General features: G+C 38.0%; 2 protein-coding genes across 26 annotated transcripts in view; one reads left to right on the forward strand and one right to left on the reverse strand.

Annotated features, from left to right (window-relative positions):
• The window catches only part of LOC110013423 (zinc finger protein 271), a 253,782-nt gene that overhangs the window by 65,957 nt on the left and 174,660 nt on the right, over positions 1 to 13,165 (reverse strand). For 10 of the 17 annotated variants that reach the window (XM_023965576.1, XM_023965581.1, XM_023965580.1 and 7 more), the window contains 2 exons: positions 4,646 to 4,909; positions 3,013 to 3,276 (listed from right to left, as the gene is read on the reverse strand). In XM_023965576.1, the coding sequence (XP_023821344.1) occupies positions 3,013 to 3,276; positions 4,646 to 4,909 (528 nt within the window). Of the gene's footprint in view, positions 1 to 3,012; positions 3,277 to 4,645; positions 4,910 to 5,266; positions 5,337 to 5,402; positions 5,550 to 10,347; positions 10,530 to 13,165 lie in introns of those variants that run through there. The other 7 variants (XM_023965585.1, XM_023965583.1, XM_023965584.1 and 4 more) reach the window with 7 other exon arrangements.
• The window catches only part of LOC105358153 (gastrula zinc finger protein XlCGF57.1), a 62,471-nt gene continuing 60,071 nt past the window's right edge, over positions 10,766 to 13,165 (forward strand). The window contains exons 1-4 of one of the 9 annotated variants that reach the window (XM_023965633.1): positions 10,766 to 10,897; positions 11,627 to 11,773; positions 11,840 to 11,909; positions 12,337 to 12,594. In XM_023965633.1, the coding sequence (XP_023821401.1) occupies positions 11,636 to 11,773; positions 11,840 to 11,909; positions 12,337 to 12,594 (466 nt within the window). In that variant the 5' untranslated portion in view covers positions 10,766 to 10,897; positions 11,627 to 11,635. Of the gene's footprint in view, positions 10,898 to 11,626; positions 11,910 to 12,336; positions 12,595 to 13,165 lie in introns of all 9 variants that reach the window. The other 8 variants (XM_023965634.1, XM_023965631.1, XM_023965639.1 and 5 more) reach the window with 8 other exon arrangements.

Here is a 13,165-nt window from a genome sequence, read left to right on the forward strand (position 1 = left end):
GTCCGGCTGCTGACTGACGCACACACACGCACCAGGAGCAGAGTGTGTTAGCGGCAGAGAAGAGGGTTTTGTGATGGTTGTGAACTTCTGATGAGTTTCCACAGCTTCTCATGACTACATAGCAGCATGTCCGCCTTCTGCGGTCCTCCTCCTGACGCACCGCGGACAAGCTCGTGAATCAAAAGCTGTGAATCGTAAGCCAACTTTAGCGTCGTCTGACCGCACAGATTTAAAAACATATGATCGAGCAGAGCAGGCCGTAAAATATTATCATAACTGTAATAAAAGCACATTATGAAGATAGTATCCTGCAGCTTCGCGCTGTTTTTGTGGTTAGTTAGTGTTTTTGGTCCAACCAGCAACGTTTAGCATCGAGTAATCTGCTGTCTGTTGATGGAGCTCCAGCTGTCATCAAAGAGCAAATTCACCGCGAAGCTGCAGATAAATGTGTAAATATCTGGGAATTACATCAGTCTTTATTTTGTTCTGGACACCACTGGAAACACAAATTCATATGATGGTTTCTCAGATCGCCGCAGCATTTCCGCCTTCAGCGATCGTCAGGAGCTTCGCGCTCCGCTGTGCGAAGGCAGCTGGCGGTCCGAAGAACAAAGCTTGTCCGCAGCAAGGTTATAATAGTTTCGGATTTTTTATTAGTTTTAGTTTTTATTTCGTTTTGAATTTTTGTTTTTAAATTTATTTAGTTTTTATTAGTTTTTAGAGGCTGCTTTACTAGTTTTTATTTTTTGAAATTGCTTCGTTTTAGTTTAGTTTTTAATAGTTTTAGTGTTAGTTCTAGTTTCTTCTTTTTTTTTTTTTTTTTTGTAAATTAGGATATTTGTCAGGTGCATGATTCAAAATCCCCAGAATAAGTATTGTATGATAAAAACTCAATCAAAGATACATTTTGAAAAACTTATTATTCAGAGGACACAAGGACAACCATCCTTAAATTAAAATACTACAGCCGATAACAGCATTACGTTATCTGCTCTGGCTTCTTTTTCGGGGGAGGGCGGGCGACAGGCTAGCTTGTCTAGGTACTGTTGATTTGTGTTGTTGTGTGCGCTTTTTAAATGTACTTTTAGATTCGTAGGGTTTTTCCCTTTGAGGAGCGTTCCACAAATGTTGTCTCCTGCTTCGACTACAAGGCACTTACTTTAGTTTTCGACGCTGTTATATTCAAAAAAGTCCCAAATAGGACTCTCCCGCTTTCTCCCAACTTTTAATGCAGCCAGCACGCTCATGTAAATGTCTATGAACCCGCTAGCCGGCAGTGTCTGACAGACATCATGTGACGTCACAGACAACGTGATGCCGTAAGGTTCAGATACACAGTAAAACTAGCAGCGTGAAGTAAATAGACTTTATTTCAACCCAAAAGACTTATGTATTAACAAAGACGAAAACGAAGTATTTTTTGGGGTTAATATTAGTTAGTTTCAGTTCGTTTTATACACACAACAAACAGTTTTAGTTAGTTTTCGTTTTTTTTAAAACTCTCGTTTTTATTTTTATTTCAGTTAACGAAAATGTTTTTTCAGTTCTAGTTTTAGTTTTTTCGTTCGTTTTCGTTAACTATAATAACCTTGGTCCGCGGTGCGTCCGGAGGAGGACCGCAGAAGGCGGACATGCAGCTACTTAGTCATGAGAAGCTGTGGAAACTCATGAGAAGTTCACAACCATCACAAAACCCTCTTCTCTGCCGCTAACACAGTCTGCTCATGGTGCGTGTGTGTGCGTCAGTCAGCAGCCGGACACACGGAGAAAGCAGTGACGTCATCGCCCCGCCTCCCCTCTGCTAATGCTTTTTCTAAATGAATATTGCGACAAGGTGCGCGGGGTGGATGTTAAAATGCAAATGCAATCCCCTCTTTGCATTTTCGTTTTAATTATGACACAGAATAAGCAGTTTTAGGTATAAAATGAAAAAGCATTTTGAAATATTGCTTTTTCTTTTTAATTTTGAGTCAAAAAATGCAGCTACATTTTGAAAATTAAAAAGCATTTCTATTAATCCATTTTAATTGTCAAATTAGACATTTCTAAATGAATTATGCTACACATTTACCAGGGACCTTTTTGAAAATGAAATGTCAAATACCATTTTATTTATCATTTTAATTAAGTGACAGAAAAAGCTGTGTTGAAGTATAAAATGATAAAGCATTTTGAAGTATTGCTTTTTCTTTTTAATTTTGACTCAAAAAATGCAGCTTCATTTTGAAAATGAAAAAGCATTTCTGGTTTTGACTTTGCTTTTTATTTATGCTACATAATCGCTTCCATAGGGCGTGCCAACACGATGGTGTCTCTCGGTCGTGATGTCACTGACCCATCACAATAGACGATGGTATCGTCCATCGGCACAACCCTGAGTCAAGGTCTTTAAAAAATTGACCAGCAACTCTTTAATAAACCTTTAATAAATACAATGGAACCAAACCATTCAGAGTTCTAAAAGATATGAATAAACCGTCAACTGGATCCTAAAATGAACAAGAAGCCTGTGAAGAGCAGCAAGTATTGAGGAGATGTGGTCATTTTTATCTTCCATCAGTCACTATAAAGGCAGCTGCATTCTAACAGGGTATAAGAAGGGCAAACCCCTCAACTGACCGTCTCTCCTTGCACGTTATCATCCTATATAATACCACCTAAATTATGTTTACTTTTATTTTTTTAAATAGTTACCATAATTCCTTTAATTTAGTTTAATGAATAACTGCAGCTTTTTCTAGCCTTATTCTAATGTAATTGATCAGATACGACTGAATCAAAAAGGTAAAACACTAAGATCCATAGACATAGTGGTTAATGCAGTAAACCAGTTCAAGATGCTCAAGCATGTCAAATTTATAAGATTAGGAAACTCCTCCACACTCACAGAGGAGCTGCTCAGGCTGGGGAGTACAGAGTCACTGACAGCAGCCGAAAACAGCGACTTTTCTCCTCCTTTACTTTGTTTCTTAGGAATAAAAAACATTCTTAGAACAGTTACAGTTTACGTACCTATTCTTTCCAGCTTTATGACAGGAATCATGGTGATCTTTATCTGGTGATGCTGATGATCCAACAAATCAGACTTGAACTCCATCTTCACATCAGTCTCCTGATTCAGGAGCAGCTGCTCTCCCTCCTGGTTACTGCAGAGTTCCTCTGGTTCTTCTTTAATCTGTAGAGGGTCTGGTTCTGCTTGGTCCAGACTGGAATGTCTCTCCCGTTTATGGAGGTGCCATTCATTCTCATCCTCACACAGATGTTGCTGTTGAACATCTGGGGGTAGAAGCCACAGAAAGATAATGCTTTAAAAAAGAGAGATGCATCCTAACGGAGTTTACTGCTTCACCAACAAAAATGATATTAAATAGATCACAATTTTAAGTTACTAAGAACGTAAATGAAACAAAGCCAACTCATTTTAATTGTAGCTGTTGTATACAAAGACACAAAATGCATTATTTAACAAATTTAAGACAATTAATAACACATAAACATAAGCATAATAGAAAAGTGAAAGAGTGACGTTAAGTGAAAAAAGTGATGTTTTAACCCTATTTTAATTACATTTGAGGAATACTGTGTGTTCTTTTAGACTAACAATTGCTCCTACAGATACTCATAAACACAGATGTGCTTTAACCCAATTCATTCATTTTCCTTATCACTTCAGAATGAAAAAAAACATAAAAACAAAAAACTTATCTGATAAGTTATACTTCACATACCTGTTTTGGCAAACTCCTTAACCAAACGTCTCTCCTTGCACGTTATCATCCTATATAATACCACCTAAATTATTTTACTTTATTTGTTTACATCCATCCATCTATCCATCCATCCATCTTCCTCCACTTATCCGGGACCGGGTCGCGGGGGCAGCAGTCTAAGCAGAGATGCCCAGACTTCCCTCGCCCCAGCCACTTCTTCCAGCTCCTCTAGGGGGGGGACCCTGAGGCGTTCCCAGGCAAGCCGAGAGACATAGTCTCTCCAGCGTGTCCCGGGTCTTCCCCGGGGCCTCCTCCCAGTGGGACATGCCCGGAACACCTCTCCAGGGAGGTGTCCAGGAGGCATCCGGACTAGATGCGCGAGCCACCTCAACTGGCTCCTTTCGATGTGGAGGAGAAGCGGTTCTACTCCGAGCTCTCCGCGGGTGACCGAGCTTCTCACCCTTTCTCTAAGGGAGCGCCCAGCCACCCTACGGAGGAAGCTCATTTCAGCCGCTTGTATTCGGGACCTCGTTCTTTCGGTCATGACCCAGAGCTCATGACCATAGGTGAGTTTTGGAACGAAAATCGTTATATAGATATTTCTTTACATACTTACCATAATTCTTTTCATTTAGTTTAATGAATAACTGCAGCTTTCTAGCCTTATTCTAATGTAATTGATCAGAGACAACTGAATAAAAAAGGTAAAACACTAAGATCCATAGACATACTGGTTAATGCAGTAATCCAGTTCAAGATGCTCAAGCATGTCAAATTTATAAGATTAGGAAACTCCTCCACACTCACAGAGGAGCTGCTCAGGCTGGGGAGTACAGAGTCACTGACAGCAGCAGAAAACAGGGACTTTTCTCCTCCTTTACTTTGTTTCTTAGGAATAAAACCATTCTTTGTCAGAACAGTTACAGTTTACGTACCTATTCTTTCCAGCTTTATGACAGGAATCATGGTGATCTTCATCTGGTGATGCTGATGATCCAACAAATCAGACTTGAACTCCATCTTCACATCAGTCTCCTGATTCAGGAGCAGCTGCTCTCCCTCCTGGTTACTGCAGAGTTCCTCTGGTTCTTCTTTAATCTGTAGAGGTTCTGGTTCTGCTTGGTCCAGACTGGAATGTCTCTCCCGTTTATGGAGGTGCCATTTATTCTTATCCTCACACAGATGCTGCTGTTGAACATCTGGGGGTAGAAGACACAGAAAGATAAGCATTAAAAAAAGAGAGATGCATCCTAGCGGAGTTTACTGCTTCACCAACAAAAATTATATTAAATAGATCACAATTTTAAGTTACAAAGAACATAAACTAAACAAAGTCAACTCATTTGCATTGTAGCTGTTGTAGACAAAGACACAAAATGCATTAGTTAACAATTTACGACAATTAATAATACATAAACATAAGCATAATGGAACAGTGAAAGAGTGAAGTAAAAAAAGTTATGTTTCAACCCTATTTTAATTACATTTTAGAATGTCATCACTTTAGAATGAAACAAAAAAACAGAAACTTATCTGATAAGTGATACTTCACATACCTGTTTTGTGTAAGTCTGTCTCAGCATTTCTGATCCCCAGGCAGTACTGATAATGTGACAGTTCCTTGAAATGAAACATAATCCTTTTACAATCTCTGAAATTCTCTTCACATTTAGACTATAATTCTGCATTTACATCAGCATCCTGATTCAGCCAGAGCGACTCTTCCTCCTGATTAATGCACAGTTCCTCTGGTTCCTCTTTGAATTGTGGAGGTTCTGGTTCTGCTTGGTCCAAACTGGAGGCTCCCTCCTGGTCAGAGCTGTCATTCATCATGTACTCCTTGCATAAAGAACAAAGTCATTAAGAGAAGAGTAAAAATATTATAACCATTTCAAAATTGACTGTTATAACATGAAAAGTCTAGTTATATGGTAGCTGTATTGGGTCTAATTAGAATCAGCTTGAAGTCAATAAAAATTCAGATTGTAAATTTAAAAAACTAACGTATAATACCAGATTTGAACTTGAAAGTATTCATTGTAAAAGTGAAAGAAAAACTGACATTTGTAGAAAAATTTATATTTTAAACTTGGAATGACAACAACAAAACCTCTAAACCTGAAACTGTTACCCAGTGAAAAAAAATGTCTAAGTCTATATCTATTTACCCAGGCTGTGTCCCACCCAAGTGGGGTAGCCTAGACAGGGCACACATTCTTAACTCCCTCCTTCTCTTCCCCAAACCCTCCTCCTTTAGTTTGTACGTGTGTAGAAAATGTAGTAACCAATGAGTTATATCGCTAGAGGAGACACGCCCGCTTGGGAAGCCTGGTCGAAGGTAGCGGAGCGCGACGCCATCCAATGATTTCTATAGCCTTTGGTGGCATCTAAGTAGCTTTTATACAATTATTTATTTTTATTTTATTTATTTAGCTAGTTCTCCCACTTAAAAAACATGGAGGGGGTCTAAGATTTTCATCATAGGTGCATTTCCACAGTAAAAGACAGAATCTGAAGAAACATTCAGAAATCACGTTGTACGATTTTTTTTTAAACAATTTATTTGTATACAGTAAACCCTTGTTTTTCGCGGGGGTTACGTTCCAAAAAGAACCCGTGATAGGCAAAATCCGTGAAGTAGAAACCTTTTTTTTAACAATTATTATACAATTAAATTCTCTATTATACATTGAAAAGAAAGAACAAACCGTTTTACAGGCTCAAGCATTTGTTTCACAAATAAAAGTACTTTAGAAAAGGTTTTTCAACAAATAACTTCTGTACTGTACTGTCAAATAATAATTTTAACCATCAATGTGAACAGAAGGCTTCAAATTGCGGAGATTAGCCCCGCCCACCGCAACCCGAGAGTAATTGGATTAAACTGGAGAAAATTTAAAATGATTATTAATGATTATTATTATTTAAAAAATACAAAGTACGGTCATACAAATAGTGACTCAGGTGTATTTCACTGCTCTTGAGCCGCTGCATCCTGACTCTGCTCTGCAGTGTTTTCTCCCTTTGAAGCCCGCGGTGCAGCTGTGTTTGTTCGGGAGAAGAACACAGTGATTGGCAGTTGTTGTTGTCGCTCCTTTTTTCCATGGGTTTTAGAGAAACTCGAAATTGCAAGATGATTTGCACGTATCTGTTGTAAATTTGGCAAGCTGTTTTACCTACGTGTACATATTAAACTGCAACGTTATTGACGCACAGGTAAAGAAGTGGAGTGACTTTTTAGCCAATCAGAATGCAGAACACAATGCCCGATGCAAATCCGTGAAGTAGCGAAACCGTGAAAAGTAAACCGCGTTATAGCGAGGGATCACTGTATTACTGTGACAAATAAGTATTTGATCACTTGATTATCAGATAGATTTCCGACCAGTAAAGACCTGCTGTTCTGCTTTTAAATAGTCCAACTCCACTCTGTTCATGATTCTAAATTAGTGGCACCTGTTTGAGGTGGTTAGCTTGCATAAAGGCACCTGTGCACCCCACAATCAGTCAGAAGTCTAACTACCAACATGGTCAAAACTAAAGAGCTGTCAAAAGACACAAGAGACAAAATTGTAGACCTTCACAAAGCTGGAAGTGGCTACGGGGCAATTGCCAAGCAGCTTGGTGAGAAAAGAACAACTGTTGGAGCAATTGTCATCAAAAATGGAAGAGGCTAATGATGACTGTCAATGTCCCGCGGTCTGGGGCCCCTCGCAAGATCTCACCTCGTGGGTATCGATGATGGTAAGGAAGGTGAAGAATCAGCCCAGGACTACACGGGAGGAGCTGGTCAATGACCTGAAGAGAGCTGGGACCAACGTTTCCAAGGCTACTATAAGTAATACATTAAAACGCCATGGTTTAAAATCATGTATCGCATGGAAGGTTCCCCTGCTGAAGTCAGCCCATGTCAAGGCCCGTCTGAAGTTTGCCAATGACCATCTTGATGATCCAGAGGAGTCATGGGAGAAAGTCTTGTGGTCAGATGAGACCAAAATAAAACTTTTTGGTCTTAACTCCATTCTGTGTATTTGGAGGAGGAAGAAGGAGGAGCATCATCCCAAGAACACCATACCTACAGTGAAGCACGGGGTGGAAGCATCATGCTCTGGGGTGTTTTTCGGCACAGGGGACAGGACGACTGCACTGTATTAAGAAGAGGATGAATGGGGCTCTGTATTGTGAGATATTGGGCAAAAACCTCCTTACCTCAGTCAGAGCGTTGAAGGTGGGTCGTGGCTGGGTCTTTCAGCATGACAAAGCCCACAGCAAAGCACACAGCAAAGAAAACTAAGGAGTGGCTCCCTAAGAAGCATGTCAAGGTTCTGGAGTGGCCTGGCCAGTCTCCAGACCTAAGTCCAATAGAGAATCTTTGGAAGGAGCTGAAACTCTGTCTTGCTCAGTGACAGCCCCGAACCCTGACAGATCTAGAGAAGATCTGTATGGAGGAGTGGGCCAAAATCCCTGCTGCAGTGAGTAGAAACCTAGTGAAGAACTACAGGAACCGTTTGACCTCTGGAATTGTTAACAAAGGCTTCTGTATTAAATATTAAAGTTGTTTAACTCAAGTGATCAAATACTTATTTGTCACAGTAATATACAAATAAACTGTTTTAAAAAAATCGTAGAACATGATTTCTGAATGTTTCTTCAGATTCTGTCTCTCACTGTGGAAATGCATCTATGATAAAAATTTTAGACCCCTTCATGTTTTCTAAGTGGGAGAACTTGCTAAATCACAGGGTGATCAAATACTTATTGACCTCACTGTATATACATCATTTGTTGTTTTTAAATAAGAGAAACAGTCAGCCTTAAAAGCTCAAACTTTAATGAAAAATGCATAGTTGCAGGACTTCTTACAAAAGAAAAATATTTCAAAGAATTTTTAAAAACAATTTTTAAACATGTAGAAGGTTTAGACCACTTTAACATGTAATTTAAATTATTTAAAAAAGCCCAACAATAAATCAATTATAATAATAATAACAATATATACATAAGTCAACAATAATAATAATAATAATAATGAATCAATAATAAATAATAATACAAAATCAATAGTAATTCAATAAGAATAATAAATGATAAGAATAAATCAACAAGTCAACAAAAAGTCCAAAAGTTAACAACAGATTTACCCTTAAAAAAAGAAGGAAAAAAAATAAATAAGAATTACTCTACTGATTCATGTGAGTGATCAATTTGTGTAACACAGATGGTTTGGTGTCGGGTTTCAAGCGAACAGTCTGGCCAGTCTTTTCAAAATCTGTTTCCACAAAATGTTTTGTACATAGCCAGACTGTATTGCTAGTTGGTAACCACAGTGATCCATCTGGGTTAGCTCTTTGATAGCTAAGGCCCACTTTTTCCACAAGTCTGAATCCATTGGAAACCTGCAAGAAAAGTTCAGTCACTGAGTCAGAAATGAATAAATCTCTATTACTAGAGTATCTTAATCCTAAAATACTGTATATAGGTTTAACAAAATAAAATGTACATATATGTTAAAAGTAAATTATATGTACATCATCCCTACATGTTGATAATAGCCCTGCAGCATCATGCATGTCAACATGTTTTATTAATGAAGCCCCTGCAGCATAAAAAGAAAAAAGTATAATATTTACCTTTCAAATGTTATGCCTTTCTCCTTCGTGGACTCATTTCTGTGATTTTGGCAGTTGAAACCCGCAGAATGAAGTGGCATTTTACAAAAAATGTGTTCACATGCATGCACTGCAGCAGTGACTTGACCTCACCAAGATGGCGGTGCTCTCCTCCCATGAGAAATCACATGATGTCCTCTCTAGTGATATAACTAAATGGATAGAACTCATTGGTAGTAACAGATGCTGTTTTATGTTTTCAACATTTGCTTTTCTGTGTCTTTCACTCCTGACTTTCAGTCTTCAGTTTATGGTTTGAACTCAGACTTTTTCGCTTTCAATGCTGAGCCTAATTTTACATGGGACCCCCAAGTAAAACAAGAAAGAGGCTGGTAGAAATTGGAGTACTGTTAGTGAAAAAAAGGAAAGGAGGAGTTTGTCTTTACAGATAGAAGACAGAAGGGATTCAAGTCAAGTCTGACTTATGGACAGAAAAAAGGTGGATATCCTGTGTTTAAAAAAAAACAATTGAAAGAGACAAAAGCTTATAGATCAGAAACGCGTTCAAGTTGTTTTATCTGGACGTGGATGAAAAGAGAAAATAACTAACTGTTCCTAAAGGAGGAGTTTGATTTAAAAAAAATGTTATGAGGGGAAGAAGCCAGAAATTAAGTGTGACGCTGATTGAATGAACGCATGGAAAAGAAAAGCAAATAATTCATGTCTTGGAGATAAAACAAAACCATTGGAAAAAAAACACATTTGGTACACAGTATATCGTTTTAACCTCTGACTGTTTTAAGATCTATTAATGGTTGATCAAGGCATTGATAAACAGAAATGCCCTTAATGCCTGGTAATATAATCTGTTAACGCTTACATGCGCAACAATGAGCAGGGACAGGTTTCAGAATTTTAACAAAAATGATATAATATCAAAAATAACTAGATTCGACGAATCTTCAAACTAAAAAGGAGTTCTCTTATTTTCACTAGTGGCTGTTTTAGAGGTTCACAGAAATACATACCGCCTATTAGGAAGTTCAACTAAAGCTTTAGTAGGATTTCCGTCGATCTGTCCTCCTTCCAAAGATCCTTTTCAACATTTTCATCAAAAATGTGAAGTCTTTAACAACGCGTGAACGAACCATACCGTAACAAAGCGCAGTGACCTAACCGGAAACGATTGTCTGCTTTTACAACCAGTCATGAGCATCACCGCCCCCTATGGGCAAGGATGTTTGAGTGGGAAAAATAAAAAATATATATATATATTTTTTTCAAAGAGCTTGTTTCATAATACGGACGCATGCACATGTTGTTAATTCATACCGCCAGGAAAGCTAAAATTTATTTAAAACAAGTTTCATTTCCCCCCTCAAACCTCCTTGCCCATAGATGCTCGTGACTGGATGTGAAAGCAGCGAATCGTTTCCGGTTTAGTAACGGCCTTTTGTTTAAGTATGGTTAGTTCACGCAGTGGTAAAGACTTCACATGTTTTGCTGTAAAAGATCTTCGGAAGGAGGAAAGATCGATGGAAATCGTCTTAAAGCAGTAGTTAAACTTCCTAAGAGGCGGTATGTATTTCTGTGAAAGTCTAAAACAGCCACAAGTAAAAAAAAAAATAGTTTGAAGATACGCGTTCAATCTAGTTGTTAAGAGAGATTCTGAAAACTGTTGTTTGAACCCTGTCCCTGCTCAGCACGTTAACATTATCCATTCAAAGACGATGCATAGCGCCATCGTCACGTGACCATCATGCATTAAGGGCATGTCTGTATGATAAATGCTTTGATCATCCATTTAAATAAGGTCTTAAAACAGAGGTTAAAACGATATACTGTGCCAAATATGGTTTTGTCAATGATTTTGTATTATCTTTTCCTCCTTTGAGTTGAACCATAAACTGAGGACTGAAAGCCAGGAGTGAAAGAAACAGAAAAGCAAATGTTGAAAACATAAAACAGCATCTGATACTAAAAAACTTTTTTTTTTCACTGGGTAATAGCTTCAGGTTTAGAGGGTTTTTTCAAACAGTTTCAAAACATACAAAATATTTTTTCTCCAAATGTTAGTATTTCTTTCAACTTTACAATGAGTACTTTGGAGTTTAAAACTGTTTTCATACATTAGTTTTTTAAATTTACAATCTGGATTTTTATTGACTTCAAGCCGATCCTAACTAGACCCAATACAGCTACCGTATAACTAGACTTTTCATGTTATAACAGTCAATTTTGAAATGGCTATAACATTTTTATTCTTGTCTTAATGTCTTTGTTCTTTTGTGTTTTTCTTTTTGCAAGGAGTACATTATGAATGACAGCTCTAACCAGGAGAGAGCCTCCAGTTTGGACCAAGCAGAACCAGAACCTCCACAATTCAAAGAGGAACCAGAGGAACTGTGCATTAATCAGGAGGAAGAGTCGCTCTGGCTGAATCAGGATGCTGATGTAAATGCAGAATTAAAGTCTAAATGTGAAGAGAATTTCAGAGATTGTAAAAGGATTATGTTTCAGTTCAAGGAACTGTCACATTATCAGTACTGCCTGGGGATCAGAAATGCTGAGACAGACTTACACAAAACAGGTATGTGAAGTATCACTTATCAGATAAGTTTCTGTTTTTTTATTCTGTAAGTGAATTGGGTTAAAGCACATCTGTGTTTATGAGTATCTGTAGGAGCAATTGTTAGTCTAAAGAACAAACAGTATTCCTCAAATGTAATTAAAATAAGGTTGAAACATCACTTTTTTCACTTCACTTCACTCTTTCACTTTTCTATTATGCTTATGTTTATGTGTTATTAATTGTCATAAATTTGTTAAATAATGCATTTGGTGTCTTTGTATACAACAGCTACAATGCAAATGAGTTGACTTTGTTTAGTTTATGTTCTTTGTAACTTAAAATTGTGATTTATTTAATATGATTTTTGTTGGACAAGCAGTAAACTCCGTGAGTATGCATCTCTCTTTTTTTTAAAGCATTATCTTTCTGTGGCTTCTACCCCCAGAACAGCAGCATCTGTGTGAGGATAAGAATAAATGGCACCTCCATAAACGGAAGAGACATTCCAGTTTGGACCAAACAGAACCAGAACCTCTACAGATTAAAGAAGAACCAGAGGAACTCTGCAGTAACCAGGAGGGAGAGCAGCTGCTCCTGAATCAGGAGACTGATGTGAAGATGGAGTTCAAGTCTGATTTGTTGGATCATCAGCATCACCAGAGGAACATCACCATGATTCCTGTCATAAAGCTGGAAAGAATAGGTACGTAAACTGTAACTGTTCTAAGAATGCTTTTTATTCCTAAGAAACAAAGCAAAGGAGGAGAAAAGTCCCTGTTTTCTGCTGCTGTCAGTGACTCTGTACTCTCCAGCCTGAGCAGCTCCTCTGTGAGTGTGGAGGAGTTTCCTAATCTTATAAATTTGACATGCTTGAGCATCTTGAACTGGATTACTGCATTAACCATGCAGTAATCCAGTGATGAACACTAAGATCCATATGTCTATGGATCTTAGTGTTTTACCTTTTTGATTCAGTTGTCTCTGATCAATTACATTAGAATAAGGCTAGAAAGCTGCAGTTATTCATTAATCTAAATTAAAGGAATTATGTTAACTATGTAAAAAAATAAAAGTAAACATAATTTAGGTGGTATTATATAGGAGGATAACGTGCAAGGAGAGACGTTTGGTTGAGGGGTTTGCCCTTCTTATACCCTGTTAGAATGCAGCTGCCTTTATAGTGACTGATGGAAGATAAAAATGACCACATCTCCTCAATACTTGCTGCTCTTCACAGGCTTCTTGTTCATTTTAGGATCCAGTTGACGGTTTTA

This window comes from Oryzias latipes, chromosome 17 (genome assembly GCF_002234675.1).
Source record: "Oryzias latipes chromosome 17, ASM223467v1".
Lineage (NCBI taxonomy): Eukaryota > Metazoa > Chordata > Actinopteri > Beloniformes > Adrianichthyidae > Oryzias > Oryzias latipes.